This window comes from Myotis nattereri, assembly GCF_964212035.1.
Source record: "Myotis nattereri genome assembly, chromosome: X".
Taxonomy (NCBI): Eukaryota; Metazoa; Chordata; class Mammalia; order Chiroptera; family Vespertilionidae; genus Myotis; species Myotis nattereri.
In genome coordinates, this window is record NC_138078.1 from 24,108,033 (window position 1) to 24,133,321 (window position 25,289).

The window sequence follows — 25,289 nt, forward strand, 5'->3', positions numbered from 1 at the left end:
TCTCTCTGTCTCTCCCTCTCCCTCCCACTCTCTCTGAAAATCAATGGAAAAATATCCTCGGGTGAGGATTAACAACAACAATAAAACACCAAAAAGGTTGGGTCTCCTGTAAGCTACATAGGATAGCATACAATGTTTCTCTTGCCATAGTATATGCTCAGCAACATGGAACAGGAAAGGGCAGTGGTTGCCTAAGTGCATAGTTTATTTTATTATTCCTTGTACTTTAATGATTAACCAACAGTAAATTACCAACACTTGCAGGTCCTACGTACACACACATACACACACACACACACACACACACACAACCTAGAAACAACACAAATCATGGGTTCTGCATGGATGCCAAAACCATCTACTGCCTCCCACATACTACTTTCAATTAATATAATTACAAAGGTGTTTAATAAAATGTTAAGTTTAAGTAATTTGTCATTTTTTAGCTTAGTCAAATAAATGTGCACAAAAGGAAAGACTAATGAGAACAAAAGTTGGATATAATATAAAATTTGCAAATAATTTTTAAAAAGCAGAAGAGTTTCTGGGAACATGGGCTAAGTCCAACATCTGGGAAAGTAATATCTTTGAAAATCCACCTCAGGACAAAAAAAATCCCTACTTATGAACAATTAGCTAATTCAATACATCTGGATATTAACTAATTTTATCCTATCTAATAAAAGACAAATATGCTAATTGACCATATCCTCATTACGTCCATCAGCCAATCAGAGTGATATGCAAATTAACCGCCAACAAAGATGGTGGCTAATTTGCATACTGCAGGCAGGGTGGGCCAGTGCGAGCTGCCATCCGGGCCCCTATGTGCAGCCCTGGGCGGCAGGGCTTGGCAGCATGATCGGCCCAAGGAAGCCCTATTCTTGCAGGAATCTTCCTGCAATGGGCCTCTAGTCTACATTATAAAAGGTCAGTGGCTGTAATGCCGTAATGCTGTAATGACCAAATGACTGGTCACCAGGAGGTGCATGGAGCACCTCTCGGTCCCTCCCCCTGGCCCACAAGCCACTCATGGCAGTGGGGTGGGGCGGGGATCATGGCTCATGTGGCGTGGTGGGGCTCCTGGCTCACACAGCACCAAGGGGCTTGTGTGGGGCTTGCGGCTCTCGCGGTGAGGCAGGGCTCACAGCGCAGTGGCAAGCTACTCGCACATGGTGGGTCTGGGGTCCCGCTGACACAGCAGGTCTGGGTCTCACATGATTTTGTGCACTGGGCCTCTAGTTTTCATATAAAAGAGTCCTGGCCAAATCAGAAAGTTTTATAATTTCTTAGGAAATGATGGGAAGGTAGGCAATGTATTCTTTGCTTCACCTCTGCTCTTACAGACATTCTTACTTCCTTCTTTCCAGCACCTCTGCACAGGTTAGGCTCTCTACCCCCTGCTTCCCTGAATGAAATGATCTGGAAATGATTAGCCATTTGATTGTAAGTCCAATATTCACTTTGCTAAGCCTTGCTGGTCACAATATTGTCTAGTTCCCCATGAGAGTCTATTTATAGTATGTAATTTTGTTGTAAATTTGCTGAATATTTTAAATAAGCTTTCTCAACAGGCTCTCCTAGAGGAGCTTTTATTTTTAGACCCACTTACTTCAATATGATCCAAAGTTATATTAGGCTTAATATCAGAACCCATTTTTTTAATCTTTCTGTCATAAATAAATGTTTACATTTTAAAATATTTATTAACATAGAGCTCAAAATTTTAAAAATTATAATTATTTTAATTTTATACATATTTGTGGTTATTTTCATGTTTTGTGTGCTTGTGCTTCTTTGCTTTTTTATCTAATTATTTATTTATTTTATGTTAGTCCATTCATCAATTAGTCAATTAATAAACTGTTCTTAATTAAAAATAAATAAATGTTTATTTTTCTGCTAACTCCTGAACTACCAAAGGTGGGGGGACCTAAAGTTCATTTCAATGAAGACATTTGAAAGATTTTAAAAGCACCTAATGCTTCCCAATCACAGAAAGTGGACTTAATAAAAATGAAAAATTATTTTAGAACAGAGTGGACAATGTACTCCTACACCTTTCAGAATATAAATAGAAAGGGCAGAGTATGGATGGTAGACTGACAAAAATATATTCATGTATAAATATGTGGGATCTGAAATCAGATTCCCTGGATCTGATTCCTGTGTGCATTGCTAACCAGCTCTGTGACCTTGAGGAGATTTTCAACCATACCAAGCCTCAGCTTCCTAATTTTCCAAACTGTGATAGTAAAGGTACCTATCTCTTCAGGTGGTTAGGAAGACTGAATATGCTACAACTGGTTAGCACTTTACCTGGCACACAGTATGACCTCAATGAATATTAACAGCTAGTAAGCTCTAAGAACTCATATTGAGGCACATTCAGAACAAACAATTTAAACCATATTGCAAGAATCCAATATTCATCTAATTTACCCTCATCTAATTCATACTAACCACTATCCTCTAATCAGCATAAGTACAGCAAAGGAATGAGAGCTGGGCCGGTGCCATCAGTGAGTGGGAGTGGTGGTGGTGGGAGCAGGGCTGCTGGCAGAGAGGGGACCAGGGGCTACTATGGGAGGGGCCAGGTGGGGGTGTGGAGGATGGGTGGAGACCCACCCCTGTGCCTATCAAAGGTGCAGGAATACTGCACTGGGCCCCTAGTCACTAAATAATAGACCTCAATTCTGCCTTTCCTCTTCCCTCTACACTCCATGAATGCATGCATCCATGCATTCCATGTATAGCTACACCATTGAAATCAGAACTTAACAGTGAACACCAAGAAAATCTAATAAATAATTACAAAATTCCTTTAGCCTGATAATACTTGCTGAAAAAGAAGAGAACAGGCTTACTGGGAGAGAGGGTTGCGGTGAGGGTTTCAGGTACAGCACAGAAAGTCATATGCAGTAATTAGCTAATAGTATAAAGATGTGATAGTGAATCCTACTGATTATTCTCCTCCTCAAACATTATCACCCTTCCCATCATAAGCTTATTTTCTTCTATGTTCCTTCTCTAGTCCCTCTTTTCCCCTAATTTTAAAGAAAGAGCTACAGGATAAATGTTGAAAAATAATTCCCTTAAGAATTTTGATTCTGAGCATTTCATACACAGCCATCATCTGTGTGCTCTCTTTCCCCAATGCTGACTCTGAGTTTGAAGACTTAAATACATTCTGTCTCTCTGTCCCATCTATTTAGGTATTCCCAAGTCTGGGGAACCAAGTGCAACATTTTCCTAGTCTCTTTGCTACTCTGTACATCTGCTCCAGCCTCTAGTATCTCTGCTAGAGGCAAGCTTCACTGGAATCTGTAAATAGAGGGAAAGAATCTGGGTTCAAAGCCCAAGTCTATCAATAATATTCAAGTCACTTTGGGCAACTCCTTAACGTCTCTGAACTTATTTATTTATCTCAAAAATTAGGGATTAAAATCCCTACAAGACAGGTTCAGTATTGGAGTTAAATGAAATAATGTTTTAGAATCAGCCAACACAGTGTTTAGGAGAGTTGGGAGGTAGATGATGGGAAATGCTTATTTTCTTCCATTTCTGACAGCATCAACTTATCATTCCATTCCTACACTGGAATCCATGGAAATAGCCCCTCTGGGAATCAGTATTTATTCCCAATACCTTTGATAATCATATTACATATCTTTTAATTACTAAATATTCTTAGTGTGCAGAAACTACAGAATATCATGTAAAAATGCCTGATTTAGTAGTTTTCCCATTCTCGGTAGCTATGACCTAGATCTTTAATTGTTAATGGAATATAAAATGTTAATATGTATAAATTATCTCTTAAAAAATTAGTTCTGTTAAATAAGAGAGTACTTCAAATTTTATCATTAGAAATCATTCTGTTCACAACAGAAATATTAAACATAAAATAACAGCATACTATAGTTCACAATGTTATATCTTTTAGAAAGAGACACAGTGCCATATTAACCCTTACTTTTAACATGAGATTGGATGTATAGCCATATATTTTGTTATATAAGACACATGAATGTATTTTTTAAGAAAAATAATTATCTTGAAATTCACATTATCATATCTTTTGTAACTTTCTTGTGAAGAATTTTCCCCTAAAATTCATTATGTTTATCTACTTATATAATTCATTTTCATTATTAATGCATTGTCTGTTCAAGGAAACAAAACTAATTGCTATTGGTTCAAGAAAATATAAATACTTTACATGCTACTAACTCAATAAGTGAGAAAGGATCCTTTGTCTTACACTTTACCCTCCTGGGAGGCCAGAAAATTCTAATAAAGAAGAATTACAGAAATAATTAAGTATAAAAAATAAACTTTTTACTTTGATGTAGAGCCATTTGTTTATTTTTTTTCTTTTGTATCCCTTGCCCTAGGAGATATATAAAAAAACTCTCTCTCTCTCTCTCTCTCTCTCTCTCTCTCTCTCTCTCTCTCTATATATATATATATATATATATATATATATCTACACTAATAAAAGAGAAAAATGGTAATTGGCGTACGGCGATACCGTTTTCATTGGCTAATCAGGGCTATATGCAAATTAACTGCCAACAAGATGGCGGTTAATTTGCATATGTAGGCACAATGCAGGGAGGTGAAAGGGAAAGCAGGAAGAAGCCCCCTGCCACTGACAGTGATCGGAAACCCAGGGGGGAGCTAAGAGCTGGGGGGCAGCTGCCCCCCAGCCCTGATCGGAGAATCAGGCGCCTTTGCCGCCCTGGCCAGTGATGGCAGGAAGTAGGGGTGGAGCCAGCGATGGGAGCTGGACACAGTTGAAGCTGGCAGTCCCAGGAGCTAGGGGTCCCTTGCCTGGGCCTAAAGCGAAGCCCACGATTGTGGCGCCCCCCGCTGCCACTGCAGGTCCCCGCTGCCTGGGCCGGATGCCTAGGCCAGAGGTGTTAGGCCTGGGCAGGGGCGGAGCCTGCAACTGCGGGGAGCTGGGAGTCCCCTGCCCAGGCCTGACACCTCTGCCGGAGGCCTCAGGCCTGGTCAAGGGGCCGATCCGGTGATTGGTGATCAGAGGGTGATGAGGGTCAACTCCTCTGGCCGAGGCATCAGGCCTGGGTGGGGGGCGGAGCCTGGGATTGGGGGCATATGATGGTCCCCTTGCCCAGGCCTGAAGCCTGGGTCAGAGGCGTCAGGCTTGGGCGGGGGGTGGAGCAAGCGATCAGAGGGAGATGGGGGTCCCCTGCCCAGGCATGATTCCTGGGCCAGAGGCCTCAGGCCTGGGCAGGGGCCAGAGCCAGTGATCGGGGGGAGATGGGGGTCCGCTGTCCAAGCCTGACACCTCTGGCGGAGGCGTCAGGCCTGGGCAAGGGGCCGATCAGGCGATCGGAGGGTGATGGGGGTCAACGCCTGAGGGCTCCCAGTATGTGAGAGGGGGCAGGCTGGGCTGAGGGACACTCCCCCCACACACACCCAGTGCACGAATTTCTTGCACAGGGCCCCTAGTATATATATATATATATATATATATATATATATATATATATATATATATATTGCTGCCTACACTTTCTTCTAGGAGTTTTATGGTTTTAAGTCTTACATTTAAGTCTTTAATCCATGTTGAGTTTATCCTTATATATGGATGGTGAAAGTTGGTGATCTAGTTTCATTTTTTTGGATATATCTGTCCAAGTTTTCTGAACACCATTTACTGAAGAGACTGCCTTTACTCCATTGTTATGTTCTTGCCTCCTTTATCAAACATTAATTGTCCATATAGGTGTGGGTTTATTTCTGGGCTCTCTATTCTGTTTGTTTTTATGCTAGTACCATGCTGTTTTGATTATTATGGCCTTGTATTGATATCAGCTGGTGTGATTCCTTCAACTTTGCCCATCTTTCTCAAGATTTCTATGGCTCTTCAGGGTCTTTTGTTGTTACATATATATTTTTGTATTACGATAATTATTAAAATGATGATTGTAATTATTAGAATTATTGACTTAAAATTTCTAGTTCTGTGAAATATATCATTGGTATTTTTATATCAATTACATTGAATCTATAGATTGCTTTGGGTAATATGGACATTTTAACAATGTTAATTCTTCCTATCCATGAGCATGATATATGCTTCTATTTATTTGTATCTTTTTCAATTTCTTTCCTCAGTTTCTTATAATTTTCTGAGCACATGCCTTTTACTTCCTTGGTTAAATTATTCCTAGGTATTTTGTAATGCAATTGTAAATGGGATTGTTTTCTTATTTTCCCTTTCTGATACTGCATTATTGGTGTATAAAAATGCAACCAATTTTTGGATATTTATTTTGTATACTGCTATTTTACTGAATTTATTAGTTCTAGTAGTTTTTTTGTGGAATATTTGGGTTCTCTATATATGGTATCATGTCATTTGCAAATAATGAGTTTTATTTCTTCCTTTCCAATTTGGATGCCTTTTATTTCTTCTTGTCTGATTGCTGTGGCTAAGATTTCTAGTACTGTTGAAAGAATGGGGAAAGTGGACATCCCTGTCTTATTCCTGATCTTAAGAGAAATTATTTTAGTTTTACTCTATTCAGTACGATGTTAGCTATGGATTTGTCATAAATGAGTTTTGCCTATATTTTTAAAACCCAACTTTAGCCTCCCAGTTGCCCAGTGTCAGAGTCTACTACTTTGAGCTCCTTGTTCATGCTCTAAATCTAGTCCTGTTGGTTCTGCTGTTGATTTATAAAATGTGCCTTATACTCATCAACAATTTTCAGTAACACTGCCTTCATTCAGGATCTACGTACTTTTTATGATATCTTCCTAACATGTCTTCTGGTCTCCTGTTCATCTGTGTTCTTATTTATTTTACAAGATATATCTTCCTAAAGATTAAGATAAATTTTCCCAAATCGCCACTCTCTTCAATTTAATTTCTTACCAGTAACGGGCCCCTATTACAGAGTAACTTCAAATGCATGAATCCTGAGTTCAAGACCCTCCATGATGAGGCTGTGGATCTCTATCACTAAGCATAGTGCAACACACGACTTAGGCAAATGATATAACAACATTTCCTCACCTCATTTCCTTTGTCCAAAGAAATCATTACTTTCAACACATTCTCAAGCCATTTACTATATTCTGCATTGTATAATGATCACTTGTGTTTTGTGTCTTTATTGAATGCCTTAGAATCTGAGCTTCTTGAAGAAGATTCCATATATGGTAGAACTCTGTATTCTTCAAAGCCCCACTGTGCTTTTATAATAATTTGTTCAGTGATGTAGAATAGAATGCAATGGATTTAAATGAAATGTCAAATCTTTTAGCAGGATTACATCTAAACTCTCCCCATTACACAAAAATCTAGATCATTTTAAAAGTCAGCAGAAGAGGATATTTTAGTCTTAGCAACCCAAATCTTTGAGATTAACTAAACTTCAAGGCAAGGATAGGTGACTGAACGTCTATGAAGTAATTTACTTTGTATTAATCAGTATTTAACATAGACCATCAACTGAAGTCAGAATATAGTGCACATGTTCATTTATGTCTGAAAATTCTAATAGCCTATATGGTAAGGACTTTGCTGATGCTGTTATTAAGCTAATGGAGCTAATTAAAAAATCTACTTCTCTCAAAAGAACTGGAAACATAGCTAGTAAACTAAGCTTTAAACATCAATTCTGTCAGACTGTTATATGAGACAAACAATTCCTCTGTCAAATATTTTTTTATTAAAATACCCTCCAAAATAGCAAACTTCATTTTCATTAATGAATGTTCAAGCCCACAATAGACTTTTGCTCAATAATATTGTCACTTCAAGGGAAATACTTTCATTTCTTATCAACATAACTAATAAAGTCTGTCTTTTAAGACAGAAATAACCAACCAATTATTTCTGACATGTTCTTTCACAAGGGGAACAAGAGGCTCAATTTGTTCACTCTCCACAGAATCACTATTGAGTGACTCATATCTAGGTAAAGCTTTACATTCTGTCCCCAAAGCAACAGCTATGAAGAATGAATGGTTTCTTGCAAATTTGTCAGAAAATTGGAACTTTTTCCAGTTACCCAGAGTTATCAGTTTGACTAGATTTAATAGTAACTACCAATATAGGATTGATTGCTTTACCTTGCCTAATTGGCAAACTCAGTAAAAGTGATTTATCTTCATGGCATTTCCCAGTGGTTCAATTTCTAGCCTGCCTTAGAATAAAATGCTGTTGACATTAAGATAGCAAAGGATCTTATCACAAAACATAGAGAAGCATATCTGTAATGTTCATGGTATACTTCTGAGCTTTGCAAACATTTTTATTGAGAGAGAGAGAGAGAGAGAGAGAGAGAGAGAGAGAGAGAGAGAGAACACACCCATGTGAACCCTCTTATCTGAGCAGAATTTAATTTTTTTCCAGCAACAAAACTTGTATTTTTTATTTATTTTTGTCATCTGTAATCATCTTGTAGGGAAAAAATGGGGATGATGCAAGGATTAATATCGAACTACACAAAGCTATAAGAACACCCTAACTGCTATATTAAGTGAGAAGTGTGGTCATGAAGCAGAGTGGGGTGGCTTTTTTGACTACTCCAAAGTTACTGATTCATTTTGTTGACAGAAGGAGACATTTTCTTATTTTTATTCACTTAAAATTCTTGGGAATAAAAGCTGCAAAGTGGATCAATATCTATTTTAATAAGGCTGTATATTAAACTCAGTTACCTAAAGAAAGAAAATTTATCTTGTTTTATAAATCATGGCAAGACTAACAAAAAGTTCACTACTTATAGTGTGAACTTTAAGAAACTATACATATTTCACATTTAAATACATTTAATTCCTTTATAAATTGTTTGAAATTGCTAAATCATTTTCTTCTCACTATAATTAATTCAAGTAACACAAAGAGTATTATCAATTGGCAGGCTTTCTCTTGACTGTGTCTTTTCCTTGTCTTAATTTTATGAAAAATAATCCCGAAGTGGGTTTAAATAGTTAAAGGTGAAAGTTGGCCCCACTTTCTGAACCAGCAAACCCATTCCTTCTGCTTCCTTTTATGCTCTTAAATGAATAAGTACTGGATGTACAAGATTATACAAAGAACTTGCATATCATTGTTTCAAATTATTCTCTTCAAAGCAATTTCATATTAATCAGAAATGGCAAATTTTCAAATAATATAAACTATTCCAATTTTATGACAGTATTAGCCAAATACTGTCCATTCCATTCATTTTATACCTTCCAGAGGAAAGTACAAATCATTTCAAGTAACTGTCAGATTTGAAGAGCCTGGATGGCCTAACCTTAATAGAGTCTGTTCAATTTCAAGCTAAGACTTTTCCCCATAGTTGCCCTAAGTCATGCCATTCGTCTGCCATGTCTCTTTTGGGGTCTTTCTTACTAGTTTCATTCTTAGACTCCAGGCATTCAGTGCCAATATCCTTCCCCCTGGTATTCAATGATACTGCCCTTCATCCGGCCTTTTCCTGAAATGCCTCACAGTCCCAAACTAATGGAAACATTAAAGTTATGACTGGAAGAAACACTAGAAACCAACTGCCTCACTTTTATTTCCAAAGTGAAGAGATGGAGAGCCTGAGAGATTAAGTCATTTCTAAACAGCACACTTTTAGTTAGTGGTAAGGCTGGGATAGTATAACGGCTTCCAGAATGGGAAGACTGTCATAGGTTCCTCCCTAAACAGGTGCTGAGTCAAGGACTTAAGGTGCAAATAGTTTATTCAGGAAGTGATCTCAGGAGACAATATGAAAGGTTGGGAATGTGAGACATGTTACCTCATGAACATCTGGGGTCCAGTCTTGCTGGGATATTTCTGAGGGATTGTGGGAACTGAAAGGGACTTTGGCAATGATTCTGAGGTGTTTATCCATCATCTCCCATCTCTTGTTGTTAACAGCAGCTCTGACAACACTAATTCCATTTCCTGCCCAGCCTCAAACTGGCTGAGACTCTCCCACAGCCAGCAAGTGCCCTACGAGAAGCCACTGGTGTATACAGAAATTGTCTGCATGCAACTGCCAGTGAAGCCTAAAGGGAAAACTACAGGCTCAGAGTCTACCAAAGGAATGCAGGGTCCACTCAGGAGAAGAGGCCCAATTCAAGATCTAGCACTGTATCTAACTGCTTTATCAGATGCTCAATTAAAATTTATGCGACAAGTTAACTTCTCCTAGCACCATTTTAATAAAAATTAAAATACAGTTGATACTTTTCTTCTTGTTAGAGTAATAGATGAGGATCACCAGAGCTATAGCTCTCCTTAAACTGCTTGCTCTTAAACCTCTGTGGCAATAAACAGCTTTGGGGGCAGTATTAGCAAGGGCCTGTCTCATGTGTCATTGAAACCCAAAGCTCATTAGAAAAGAGTGTGGGACGTGGAAAGAAAGGTATCTTTTATCTGCACAGAAGAACTGTGAAGCTAGTTCTGACAGTGTTATAAAAGGAGAGAATGAAGTTGGGTGAAATACAGACTTAGGAGGTTTGAGTTGAAATAGAAGATATTTCCCTTAAAAGCCATAAATCTAAGAAACACAGATCACGAGTAAAGTCAGATAAAATTCAGGATGCCCAGTAAATTTTGAATTTTAAATAAAGAATAATTTGACACATACATAACTAAAAACATCTTTATTGTTTGTCTGAAATTCAAATGTAACCACACTTTCTCATATCTTTTTTTGCTAAACCTTATAAACCAAATCCTGGGCCAGTCATGAAGGTTTTTCTGTATGTGTGTGTCCTGATAGACTGGACAAGGCCCAGAGTTAATGATTATAGAAGAAGCCCCCTCAAAATTTCAGATCATAAACATTCTTATAGAAATCCTAATCACAGAAACAATAAGTTATTTTTGGCAAGCAGGGAGCACAGTTGAAAATCTACAAATAAACTGAAGAAAGATAAGCAAGACATATTAGATGTTGTGTTTTATAGGAAAGCAATGTTATAAATGTTGACTTTTTCATCAAACTTGGCCTGCTCCAAGAAATTATAAATTGAAGGGGAAAAATGTTAAAAAAGAAAACAAAAAAACACATTGTCTTATTACTTAAATTTGCATTGCAGGTAATCCCTTCAGAGACTCTCTGCCAGGAAATTATATACACACATAGTTCTCTTCCAGGAATATGCTTTAATTTTCTTCTCAAATATGAAAAAACAAGTTCTATTGTATTTGAAAAATAAATATTTCAAAAAATATTAGACACAAATTATTTTAAAACTCTTCTTGATTGAAGTTTTAATTCTTTCCTATCTGTAAAAAACAATGTATATACATGTGTATCTGATATACCTATACATAAAGAGTTACTTTTCTAGTAGAAAGTAAATAGCATAACATATGCTAACCTTATGTTGTTGTACTTGGCGTTTCAGGTCCTCAAGATCAGGTCCAAGAGGCTCTGTCTCCATTTTCCTTGTTCTCTCTTCTGTTTTTGTAAGCCAATCATTTAACTCTTTTAGTTGCTGATTCTGAAGATCCATTAGAACTTTATGTAAACTGAAAATTTGAAAGATGTTTATTATTATTACCTCTATAAAATCAACTTTACTTACTATTATTAAATTCATAACTAGGTAACAGTGTTGACATTAATACTTTATGGTGTATTCACATTGTTTGGCATCTTTTGGACATTAAGAAGGTAAGTAGACTCCACAATCAACCATCTATGATGTTACTCTGTCTCTGATTTATTGCAGTTCACACATCCCAGTTTTTAGAAAGTTTTATATAGCTAACTCAACATGAACATAGCTAAGTGAAGTGAGAGCCATCTTTGGAAATTGAGCTAGTAAACGTATCTTGGTATTCATTTGTTTATATTTCCATTATTTTAATATGTGGGGTGATTCAAGATAGCCACAGATTCTTTGTCACTCTTCCCATCAAGAGATGGAGTCTATTTCCCATCCTTGTGAATATGAACTGCCCTAGCGATTGGTTTTAACCAATAGAATATGACAATGCACCAGTTGTATTTGGAGGCTATAAGATAGCAGGCAGCATTTAGACTCTCTCTCTCTCAGAACCCAGCTGCCATGATGTGAGGAAGGCCAGCCTCAACTACTGAATTAGGAGAGTCCATGCTGAAAGTGACTCAGAAAGATTAAACTGCTATCTTACAAGTTGAGCTTTCTGCTGAGTACAGTCAAATGAGTGACCCCAGCCATATGAAATCACAGAACAACAACCCTGCCCATATTCCTCATCTACAAAATCATGATGTAATGATAAATTATGTGTTCAGCAACTAAGTTTGAGAATCATATGTTATGTATAAATAGATAAGTTAAATAATGTTTTCTCAAAGATGTACATAATAATGGGCTGGGTAATGAATTTAAAGTCCAAAGGCTTGGGTTTGCAGCCTGACTATGTGCCCTAGAATCAAGTTCTTACACCTTCTCTATTAGAATTCAGCATCAGGGACATGGGATAAGATCTGGCTACTTCATGGTAAGGATGAAAATTAACATTGAGGTTATTTAATCCATTAATTCAACACAAATTTGAGACTCAAATGAGAAGTATTAATACCTATTTTTAAGGTAAATATTCTGTATGAAGGCACATTTAAAGCATTTTTGGAAACCATAGTATACTGAACACTGATCTTATAATGCTGATAAGGAGGACACATAAAACAAGTTTCCAATTGTGGTTTTATTAACCAAGACTTTGACTGGAATATCATGATGGAGAGACACATGCCTAGACTTTGGATGCCACCAAAAAGCTTTACTTTAAATTCAATAAGAGCCCCTTGGGGAAACAGCCTAGTATCTGGCTTATTCATATGGTTCTGGCAGTCTTCCCAGAAAAAGAATAAAGTATGGTTTCCTGGGAGATGGCAAAGAAAGAACCTCAAGACATTTTGGGAACCTCAAACTTAAGGAATCCACCCAAATATATAGGTATTGCAGGAAAAGTCTGGTGGCAACTGTGTGGCTTGGCTTCTTCACCCTGTGGGCTATTAAACTCAATCTGGAGATTCCTTATGAGATTCCAGCAAAGCAGATTTTGAAAAGCCTATATAATCAATTACCATTCTTGTTGTGGCCAAATTGAAACTGGACTTAATGCAGTAAATAGTCTTGATTTGGCTATCTTTGATAAAAATGAGGTGTTAGCTCTGGCTGGTTGTATTCAGTGGTCAGTGTATCAGTCTGTGCACCAAAGGGTTACAGGTTCCATTCCCGGTCAAGGACACATATCTAGGTTGAAGATTTGTTCCCCGGCCCAGGTCAGGACATGCATACAGGAGGCAACTAATTGATGTCTCTCACATCAATGTTTCGCTCTCTCTCTCTTTCTCCCCCTCCCTCTCTCTAAAAATCAATGGAAAAAATATACTTGAGTGAGAATTAAAAAAAAATAAGGATGATTTTAGGGAAAAATTATGTTTTGACAGAATCTATAATACATAGTTATGGATATTAGGCTCTAATTCAGTTAACTCTTCCAATTTTTAGTTTTCACCTATAAACTGAATTGGATCCTGATTTTTCTAATTTTCTTCCAAACGAATGTTTCATTTTTCTACCATCCTTTGATTTGAATTATTGAGAACTACTGATGGACTATAATCTATAGAGAATTTACTTGAGCAGCCAATGACATCACCAGAGATATTTAAACTCAAGGCAAAGAGAATTTATCAGATTGTCACTACTTGATTTCATTCCAGCAAAATACTTGCATCTGAAAGTCTCCTAAACTGACAGTTTTACAAACTCAAAAAATAGTTTATAATTTTCTGTGTTCATTAACCTTTCTGGGGTTTCTCTGTTCTCATAGACATGCACCGTATTTACCTAATTGCTTTGCATATACAATATAGGTCTCACTCTGGAAGCCCATCTGCATCACTGTCTCCTGAAGTGAGACTCAATAATTTAACTGAACTGACTTATTTTCATGATTACTTAATTGAGTCAATGAAATATGAAGCAATCTATCAACTCTGCTTCCAGAATGTCAACCTTTATTATTTAAAAGGAGAGATTAAAGGGACCAAGGTTCTTCCACTTTGAAACTGCTTCCTCTTTCTTGCCCAGGAGATTCAGGTGGAAAGAAGCTGCTTCAGAAGGGAGATCTTAGAATGTATCCCTTAGCCTAATTTGAATTAAGTAAACAAAGTGCTTCAGGCAGGTGACACACCTTCATCCAGAGAAGCCCCTCCACCAACTTAATCTGGGGCACTATAAAGTCTGTCCCACCCTCTATCACATGGTTCTTATCTTTCCTCAGACCTTTAGTTATTATAATTCTCCTTCACATTTTTATGCCATGCCTTTTTAACTTCTTGTCAAATTTGTCACCTCTAGGATACAACAATTCCATATCAAGATGATGATACTTCAGGAATTCTGGCCCATCCCTACTTTGGAAAAATCAGCTAACAGCCTCTCTGTTCCAGTCTCAAATTCCATTCCCTTGTCTCTCTTTGATCAGACAGGGCGAGACGCTATGCAAGCAGGGACCATGACCCTTGTCAGCAGGAAGCAGTTACTGAAGACAGAACATCCTTCCTCATCACCCCTAAATAATGTCAGGAATGGAAGTCTCAGAGGGGGGAATAAGCCAGGACAAGTGGAATAGGGAAACTGAGACAGATAGTTAAATGGCCAAGAAGTTTACAGCCATCTAGTAAATTGTAAAATCCTATCTTTGATAACTAAGCATACTTAAGAACAAATGGTTCATACTTCACCCCAACCAGAGAATAAATACCTTAAATCACCCTACTCAGGGAGATTCCAGTAGAGAATAGAATTCCAATTAGTGACATTTGTGCAAACCACACCCGAGGACAGGTGAAGTTAAGGGAATAAATCTCATTTTAGCACATCAGCATAAAACATGAATATTCTATTGAGATCCTCCCCTAAAACCTCCCCAAAACTCCCACCTTTTAAAACCCCTCTAACAAAGGTCCCAGAATGTGCTCTCCCACAGAAGAGCACTCCCATATCTTTTCCTCCCCTCTTCTTTCCCCAAAGGCATGCATCTACTAAACCAGAGGTGGGCAACCCCTGGCACGCATGCCAAACATGACACGCCAGTAACTTTTGCTGGTACGCGAAACCCCCCTCTCTTATAATCTTCCATTTACAATTTTTTTCTTAGTATCGACTTTTTTATTTTTCAGATAAATTCAGTGTAGGTGCATCTTAGATAAATAAGTAACTTTACATAACAAGTTATCTTAAAGACCATAGACATGGATTGACGAGAGAGGGGAAGAGCAATTTCTATGCCTCTGCCTTAACTCTCCCTGCCTTCTTGGATCCGACCAGTGTTTTGGTTTCATCCACACACGCTTGTGAATCTTTGTTCTCAGTGATGAATTTTGTTAAGTCTCATAATAGGAGTAGCCTGACGGATGAAAGTAGTAGCTCGTGCATATCTCTGAAGGTCACAAAATATAAACCTGGTGTAAAATCTCTGTCATCAGTGATGCAGCAGCAAAAGTCCCACTGATAATATCAAACGGGGTCATAAAGTTTTTTGTCGGACTATCAGTGTACATGTATACATTAAAAAATAAATGTAGTTTTCATCATCATATACTGTGCTTTTGTCGCTCGAATGAATTTTATTATTTCTTCAAGGTTCTTCACATACGTACACCTTAAGAGATATCAAGTAGGCGTAACATGTTCTCAAAAAATTAGGGTTGGCACGCAGAAGAATTTTGAGTAAGAGATTTTGCTGGTTTTGGCGCGCACTCACAAAAAGGTTGCCCACCCCTGACCTAAACTCTAGAAGACTGCACAAGGCTTGCAACCAGGGAGCAATGGGCAGAAGCAGCTCATCTCAGGCTAACTCCCTGAACCTGTCTCCAAGGCCTCCTTTTCTCTGACCTCTTAGTGAGCCAAAGCAGCCCAGCCTAGGCTCATTTCCCTGCCTAGTCTCTCTCCCATTGCTTCTTCTATACTAGGCCTTTCCTTGTTTCACTGTCCCCAACTTTATTTATTTTTTTAAAAAATATATTTTTATTGATTTTCCACAGAGAGGAAGGGAGAGAGACAGAGAGCCAGAAACATCGATGAGAGAGAAACATCGATGAGCCACCTCCTGCACATCTCCCACTGGGGATGTGCCCGCAACCCAGGTACATGCCCCTGACCGGAATCGAACCGAGGACCCTTCAGTCCGCAGGCCGACGCTCCATCCACTGAGCCAAACCAGTTCCGGCAACTGTCCCCAACTTTAATAAACACCCTCTATAAATTAAAAACAAATTTTAAAGTTTTTCCCCTTAAAATGAATGTATCCATCCTCTTCTCTACAGCATGATCCACTCCCACCAATTGGTATACTGATATCTTGGGCTAGGGGTGAAACCAAAGACAACAGGTAATGTTCATTTTTCAAAAGTTCCCACTGATTCTGATACCATTATATTACACCCGGTAACCTGGTCTTGGAAGCCCCATTTTAGTCCACAACCTCATAACGAATACTTTAGAAAGAACTGACCTGCAAAGTTCCCCTCCCAACAACTAGAAATGAAAGGCAATTTTCAACCTTACCACAAAATTAAATGTCTATTAATGTTTATTTGTCCACTGAATGGAACGTGAGAAATATTATTGTTATGAAAAAGGTTTCTGTGAAATAAATATATGCCATTGTTTTCAAAACCCTGATTTATTTTATCCTTCCATCCATGCAGCTCAACAATTTAATTATGACATTCTTCAACTATCCAGCAAAAGATTAAAGTTAAAAATGCAAATAATTTGAATTTTGAAAGTATAAATTCAAAATAGTAATCTATAATAATAAAAGCATAATGTGCTAATTAGACTGGACAGCTGAACGACCTTCCAGACGTCCTTCCTGACGAAGCTGTGGCAGCGGGGGCTGAGGCTGAGGTGGATAGGGGCGATCAGGCAGGCAGGCGAGAAACTAGGGGCAATCAAGCAGGCAGGCGAGTGGTTAGGGGCAATCAGGCAGGCAGGCAAGTGGTTAGGGGTGATCAGGCAGGCAGGCAGGCAGGCAGAGGTGGTTAGGGGCGATCAGGAATGCAGGCAGAGTAGTTAGGGGTGATCAGGCAGGCAGGCAGGTGAGGGGTTAGGAGACAGCAGTCCTGGATTTCGAGAGGGATGTTAGACTGCCGGTTTAAGTGGGATTGGGCCTAAACCAGCAGTCAGACATTCCCTGAGAGGTCCTAGATTGCAAGAGGGTGCAGGCCAGGCTGAGGGGCGCCCCCCCCCCCCATGCACATATTTCATGCACCAGGCCTCTAGTAGTAACATAATAAAGAAGCTGCATAGGTGGATGCAAAAGATTCAATACATTATGTTAACCCTCAATTCAGTCTTTCTGACTAAATACTTATAAAGCAGATAAAGAAACTCACAGAGGTCATCACAAACCAAGGACAACTATTAAATATAGTGATTGGAAGACTGTTTAAATTGTTTCTAGTATGAATGCGGACTGTTGACACTCTGAAATGTATATTCATTCATATGGCAATAAAAGCTCACTCTCAACTTCATTATGTCATTATATGACCTCTGGCACAGTTTCTGGCACATACTAGACCAGCTGTGGGCAAACTACAGCCTGCGGGCCGGATCCGGCCCATTTAAAATGAATAAAACTAAAAAACAAAACAAAAAAAGACCGTACCCTTTTATGTAATGATGTTTACTTTGAATTTATATTAGTTCACACAAACACTCCATCCATGCTTTTGTTCCGGCCCTCCGGTCCAGTTTAAGAACCCATTGTGACCCTCGAGTCAAAAAGTTTGCCCACCCCTGTACTAGACTCAAACATGGTAAATATTTCTTGAATGAATAAATGGCATCACTTAATGATCAATCAAACATAGGAAGACATAGTAAAAATGCAACCATTTTCCCAGTCAGAAATATCAGAATTAAGATTATAAAAATGTCAACTTTTATTAAATATGCTCCCATTAAACCAGCCTATTAATTTTATTTGAATCATTTTTTAGTCATAAATTCAAATGTCATTATCTTACCTCTTGTCAGATTGGTCACACTGTTTCTCAAATATGAAAGTAGCAGTTTTTGGATCTTTCCCACCTCAGGACCTTCGTATTTGCTATCCCTTGCCACAACTACATGCATGGCTGTTTTCTCTCTTCATTTAGGACTCTCCTTCAGAGAGGCCTTTGCTAACCACAATAATACACACATTTGCTTTTCTAAATCTATTCCCTGCCTTTTTATCATTTAATGTCATCTGATGATATACATGTCTGTCTCCCCTCCACGCCCGACTCAGAATGCAAGTTCAATAAGAGAGGGAGTTAGTCTGTTCACGATTATTTTCCTGGTATCTAAAACAGTACTGGGAACATAGTAGAGAAGAACTGTTAGAAGGATGAATGCATTATTAAACTTAATTTTGTAACTATCATTATTTACCTTTGTGAAAAGGCACAGTTCCAAAAGAAATGCTACTTACTACTCTCATTTCTATGAATCATGGAAATTTGGCTTTTCTGTTTATAATTTAAGCTATGAGTCATATATTTTATATTATTGGAACAGAGTGCCCACATGCTTAGTGCGTATTTACAGGAAAAAAAAACTGTCATGGCCAACCATACCCATTTGAACCTGATCAAATTTCTATAGGTTAATAAGCACTGCTTATTAGGTCAGTAATTAATTGTCAGTACTCTCATATTGTCTCTATTATATATTCTTGCATAACAATCTTGCTATCCCATTAATCACCCATGAGAGATTACATCAACATTTGAGGACTGAATGAGACATCACTAGCACCATCTTTGGAGCTTCTAAGAAAGCAGTTAAAATGTTTGGCCCATCTCAGTGGATAGAAAAATAGAGAAAGAAGATATTGAAAATAGGGCTCTACAAAGGAGTATGGATTTATAATTTTAATATAATTATGTCAACTATATCAGTGCTTCTGAAACTTTAATGTGCTTTTAGCAATCAGCTGGGCTCTTATTAAATTGCAGATTCTGATTCTGTAGATAAGAGTGAAGACCAAGATTGTGCATTTTCAACAAATCCTCGGGTGATGTTGCTGTTGCTGGTCCTTGAAGCATCTTAATCTACAAGCAATTCTATTTTTAACATCATTGGAAAAATTAAAACATGAATTAAACTATAATATAAAATCAAAAGTAAGAGTTTGAGATTATATTGTTAAAATGTTTATTTCGACAAATTCATTTGAGGAACAACCTAAGGAAATTAATACATTTGTTCATCCACTCATTCATATATTCACATATGCAATATGTTTGTCACTTCCCCAGGACAAAACAACCCACCCATTTGTTCAGTACCTCACTGTGCTCTAATCATTCTCACATATGTTATCTCATTTCAAGATTGGAACAGACATTTAAAAAAAAAAAAAAGATGAGTCAGATTTGTTGGACAAATTCTTCTCTCCAAAGTGTTGATGGTAATTCACAATTATTTCCCATGTGATAGCTTCTATTTTCACCAAGACACTATTTATATCCCTCCTCCTGCTGATAGAAACCAGAACATAACTTCAGTTGGCCTCCTCACTGACTTGATTTCATTTTTTTCTTTTGCCATCACAAAGGTTTCAGTTTCCCCCTGCATGTCCTAACCGTAATTACCACAAAAGTCGATGGAACTTGCTCTGCTTATCTGTATGTCTCTGTAGAAGTATCAGTAAATCTCTTTTGCTCTCTGGAGGTTATATTTTTCAATCAAATTAATGAGTTTATTCATAGAGAAGACTCTCTTCTGTTGTCCCTATGCCAGTTGTATTCTTACACTTTCATAGTTGAAAGTGTTGTCTTTTTCTTTCTCTGTCACCTCCCACACCCTGAAGGCTATTTTGCAGCATAACATGAAACAAAACAAAAATCATTTTTGCCTACTCATCTTAAGGTTTTGAACACAAACATGTCAACATTGTCTTGTTCTAATTATTGTATTCTAATTATGCAATCAGGGGCATTTAGTTCTTTCATTTCAATTTCATAAACATTGTAAACGAGTTGTAATAGACCAACAGCCACATGTTTCTGCTAAAGTACTTTGTGGCTAGAGATATCTTACAAACTTCTTTATTATATTAGCTTTTACTTCATCATCAGTTCACATTCATGAAGATACCAGAATTGGAGAGGAAAGAAATTAATAAGAATCAAAGGAGAATAGAAGGAAGGAAGGAGAAGCATCATCATGTTTATTTTGTTACTTATATTTCTTTGCAAGCATATTTTAAATGTTTCAATAGAAAAATTATAACTTTATTTTTTTATTGATTAAGGTATTACATATGTGTCCTCATCCCCCCATTTCCCCCCCACCCTCTACTCATACCCTCACCCCCTTGTGTCTGTGTATATTGGTTAGGCTTATATGCATGCATACAAGTCATTTGATTGATCTCTCCCCCTTCTCTCCACCCTCCTCTACCTTCCCTCTGAGGTTTGATGGTCTGATCGATGCTTCTCTGTCTCTGGATCTGTTTTTGTTCATCAGTTTATGTTGTTCATTATATTCCACATGAGTGAGATCATGTGATATTTATCTTTCTCTGACTGGCTTATTTCGCTTAGCATAATGCTCCCTGTTACATCCATGCTGTTGCAAATGATAAGAATTCCTTCTTTTTACCACAGCATAGTATTCCATTGTGTAGATGTACCACAGTTTGTTAATCCACTCATCTGCTAAGTAGGCTGATTCCAAATCTTAGCTATGGTGAATTGTGATGCTATGAACATAGGTGTGCATATATCCTTTCTGATTGGTGTTTCTAGTTTCTTGGGATATATTCCTAGAAGTGGGATCAGTGGGTCAAATGGGAGTTCCATTTTTAATTTTTTGAGGAAACCCCATACTGTTCTCCACAGTGGCTACACCAGTCTGCGTTCCCAACAACAGTGCACGAGGGTTCTTCTTTCTCCCCAGCCTCACCAGCACTTGTCATTTGTTGATTTGTTGATGATAGCTATCCTGGCAGGTGTGACATGGTGCCTCATTGTCATTTTGATTTGCATCTTTCAGGTGATCAGTGACTTTCAGCATGCTTTCATATATCTCTTGGCCTTACGTTCTTTTTCAAAAAGTATCTAATTAGGTCCGTTGCCCATTTTTTGACTGGGTTGTTTATCTTCCTTTTGTTAAGTTGTATGAGTTCCCTGTAAATGTTGGAGATTAAACCCTTATCCGTGATAACATTGACAAATATGTTTTCCTCTGCAGTGGGCTTTCTTGTTATTTTGTTGATGGTTTCTTTTGCTGTACAGAAGATTTTTATTTTGATGTAGTCCCATTTGTTTTTCTCCTTAGTTTCCATTGCTATAGGAGCTGTATCGTTAAAGCTAGTGCTACGACATATGTCTGCTATTTTGCTGCCTATGGCTTCTAAGATTTTTATGATTTCCCATCTTCCATTTAAGCCCTTTATCCATTTTGAATTTAATTTTGTGTATAGTGTAAGTTGGTGGTCTAGTTTCAAATTTTTTGTCAAGTGTTTGTCCAATATCCCCAATACCATTTATTGAAGAGACTGTCTTGACTCCACTGTATATTCTTGCCTCCTTGGTCAAATATTAACTGAGCATAATGGCTTGGGTCAATCTCTGGGTTCTCTGTTCTCTTCCACTGGTCTATATGTCTGTTCTTGTGCCAGTACCAGGCTGTTTTGAAAACAGTGGTTTTGTAATATAGCTTTATATCTGGTATTGAGATCCCTCCTACTTTGTTCTTCTTTCTCAGGATTGCTGCAGGTATTCGGGGTCTTTTTTTATTCCAGATGAATTTTTTGAGAGTTCTTTCTCAGTCTGTGAAATATGCCATTGGTATTAATGGGGAGTGCATTGAATCTATAGATTGCTTTGGGTAGTATAGACATTTTAGTGATGTTTATTCTACCAATCCATGAACATGGCCTTTTCTTTCATCGGTTTATGTCTTCCTCTATCTCTTTTTGCAGTGTCATGTAGTTTTCTAAGTACAGGTCTTTTACCTCCTTAGTTAAGTTTGTTCCTAGGTATCTTAATTTTTTTGGTGTGATGGTAAATAGGATTGTTGTTTTTTTTAACCTCTCTTTCTTTAAGTTCACTATTGGTATATAAAAATGTCATCGATTTCTTGGTGTTAACTTTGTATCCTGCTACATTGCTGAATTTGTTTATTAGGTCTAATAATTTTTTGATGGAGTCTTTAGGGTTTTCTATGTACAGTATCATGTCATCTACATTAATAAAAGAGAAAGATGCAAATTGACTGTACCTTCACTATGCCCACCAGCCACTCAGGAGTATGCAAATCAACCCAACAAAGATGGTGGGTTAATTTGCATACACAAGTGCCAGGCCTCCTGGCAGCATGGGAAAGCAGCTCTGGGCCAGAACGAAGGTGGAAAGGTGGCTCCAGCCAGAGTGAAGGCGGTGCTGGCAGCCAGGGGAAGGAAGGCCCATTCTTGCATGAATCTTCGTGCATCAGGCCTCTAGACTACAAATGATGACAGTTTTATGTCTCTTTTCAAATTTTGATACCTTTTAGTTCTTCTTCTTGTCTAATTCCTATGGCTAACACTTTCAGTACTATGTCGAATAGGAGTGGTCAAAGTGGTCATCCCTGTCTCCTTCCTGTTCTTAGGTGAAATGGTTTTAGTTTTTGCCCATTGAGTATGATGCTGGCTGTAGGTTTGTCATATAAGGCTTTTATTATGTTGAGGTATGATCCCTCTATTCCCATTTTGCAGAGGGTTTTTATCAAGAACGTGTATTGGATTTTGTCAAATGCTTTCTCTGCATCAATTGATATGACTATGTGATTTTTTTCTCTCAACTTGTTTATGTGATATATCATGTTTATTGATTTGTGGATATTGTACCATCCTTGCATGCCTGAGATAAATCCTACTTGGTCATGGTGTCTGATCTTTCTGATGTATTGCTGGTTCTGATTTGCTGAAATTTTGTTGAGGATTTTGGCATCTATGTTTATGAAGGATACTGGCCTATAATTCTCTTTCATTGTGTTTTCTTTATCTGGTTTTGGTATTAGTGTAATGCTGGCTTCATAGAATGAGCCTGGAAGTGTTCCTTCCTCTTGAATTTTTTGGAACAGTCTGAGGAGAATAGGCTTTAGTTCTTCTTTGAATGTTTGGTATAACTCCCCTTTGCAGCCATCTGGCCCCAGGTTTTTGTTTGCTGGAAGCTTTTTGATGACTGCTTCAATTTCCTCCATCATTATTGGCCTGTACCAGGCTGTTTTGAGAACAGTGGCTTTGTAATACAGCTTGATATCTGGTATTGAGATCCATCCTACTTTGTTCTTCTTTCTCGGGATTGCTGCAGGTATTTGGGGTCTTTTTTTTTATTCCAGATGAATTTTTAGAGAGTTCTTTCTCAGTATTGAGATTTTTAGATTCTTCCTGATTGAGTTTCAGAAGGTTGTATTTTTCTAGGAATATGTCCATTTCCTCTAGGTTATCTAGTTTTTTGGAATAGAGTTGTTCATAGTATTTTTTTAATCCTTTGTATTTCTGTGGGGTTCTGTTGTTATTTTGCCTCTTTCATTTCTGATTTTTTTTTTGTTTGGGCCCTCTCTCTTTCCTTCTTGGTGAGCCTGGCTAGAGGTTCATCCATAGTCCTTATCCTTTCAAAGAACCAGTTCTTGGTTTCATTGATTTTTTTTTTTTTTTTTTTTGGTCTCTATGTCATTTATTTCTACTCTGATCTTTATTATCCCCTTCCTTCTGTTCACTCTGGGCTTTTCTTTTTTCTCTCTTCCCAATTCTTTACATTGTAGAGTTAGATGATTTATTAGAATTTTTTCTTGGTTTATGAGATAGGCCCGGAGAGCTATAAACTTCCCTCTCATGACTGCTTTCAGTGTGTCCCATAGATTTTTGGATTGTTGTGTTTTCATTGTCATTCATTTCCAGGATGTTTTTAATATCATCTTTGATCTCTTTGGTAACCCAATCATTGTTTAATAGCATGCTATTCAGCTTCCAAATGTTTGAATTTTTTATTGTTTTTCTTGTAGCTTATTTCTAATATCATGCCATTGTGGTCTGAGAAGGTGCTTGGTGTGATTTCAATTTTCTTGAATTTGGAGAGACTTTGCCTGTGACCCAATATGTGGTCTATCTTTGAAAATATCCCATGTACACTTGAGGAGAATGTACATTCCATGGCTTTGGGGTGAAATGTTCTAAAGATGTCAATTAAGTCCATCTGATGTAGTGAGTCAATTAGGATTGCAGTTTCTTTGCTGGTTTTTTTGTCTAGAGGATTTATCCAGTGATATCAGTGGGGTATTAAAATCTCCTACTATGATTGTATTTTTGTTGATCTCTCCCTTGATTTCTTCCAGGAGGTTTTTTGTTTGTTTGTTTGTTTTGTGTGTGTGTGTGTGTGTTTAATGTATTTGGGTGCTCCTGCATTGGGCGCATTGGCGTTTACAACCCCAGAGTGAAAAATTATAACTTTAAATGTAACTTTAGTCACCATACTCTAGTTTCCCTATCCCCATAGAAAACATCTGCAAATATAACCTTTGCACGTGCGCACACACACGCAAATGAGTAGGGCAATTGGAACAGGCTGGAGGGGAAAAGGGAGTAAAAATATAGAGAAGGCAAATTATGTGTATTTTTAAAAACCATGGCTAGTCATGTTATTTATAATAATGATCTTTACATTTTTGTAATAATGTTGCTCTTACAAACTACTTTTTCATACTTCATCTTAGCCAGTATCTTTAGCAGCGGTTCTCAACCTGTGGGTCGCGAACAATGAAAATACATCCTGCATAGCAGATATTTACATTAATTACATTATGATTCATAACAGTAGCAAAATTACAGTTATGAAGTAGCAATGAAAATAATTTTATGGTTGGGGGTCACCACAACATGAGGAACTGTATTAAAGTGTCGCAGCATTTGGAAGGTTGAGAACCACTGCAGAAGTTTGCCAGCCATGTGGAGCTGCTACTGTTTCCTAAAGCAGATACTGAGGATCACAGAGGGAAAGTGTGTTGACCAGTTCACATGAATAACTGAGTGAGAAAGTGGGACCTATTCCTTAGGCAAATTAGAGCAGATTTAGCACACGGTGAAAATGAGAGCATGTTATTACCTCTCTGTTTTTCAAATTTCTTGTTTAGTGTTTGATAATTGTTTATAGTTTCTAGGCTAAATAGTATTCTCTAGATCAGCAGTCGCCAACCACTGGTGGTCCATGAGGTCTAAAACATTCCGACCACTAATTTAAGGAAACCTTTGGAGCAGCGGTTGC

The 25,289-nt window shown here is 37.7% G+C and overlaps 1 protein-coding gene across 2 annotated transcripts in view; it reads right to left on the bottom strand.

Annotated features, from left to right (window-relative positions):
* Positions 1–25,289, bottom strand: part of DMD (dystrophin) — a 2,781,977-nt gene that overhangs the window by 1,646,682 nt on the left and 1,110,006 nt on the right. For both annotated transcript variants that reach the window (XM_081115404.1, XM_081115406.1), the window contains one exon: positions 11,356–11,506. In XM_081115404.1, coding sequence (XP_080971530.1) covers positions 11,356–11,506 — 151 coding nt within the window. The remainder of the gene's footprint in view (positions 1–11,355; positions 11,507–25,289) is intronic.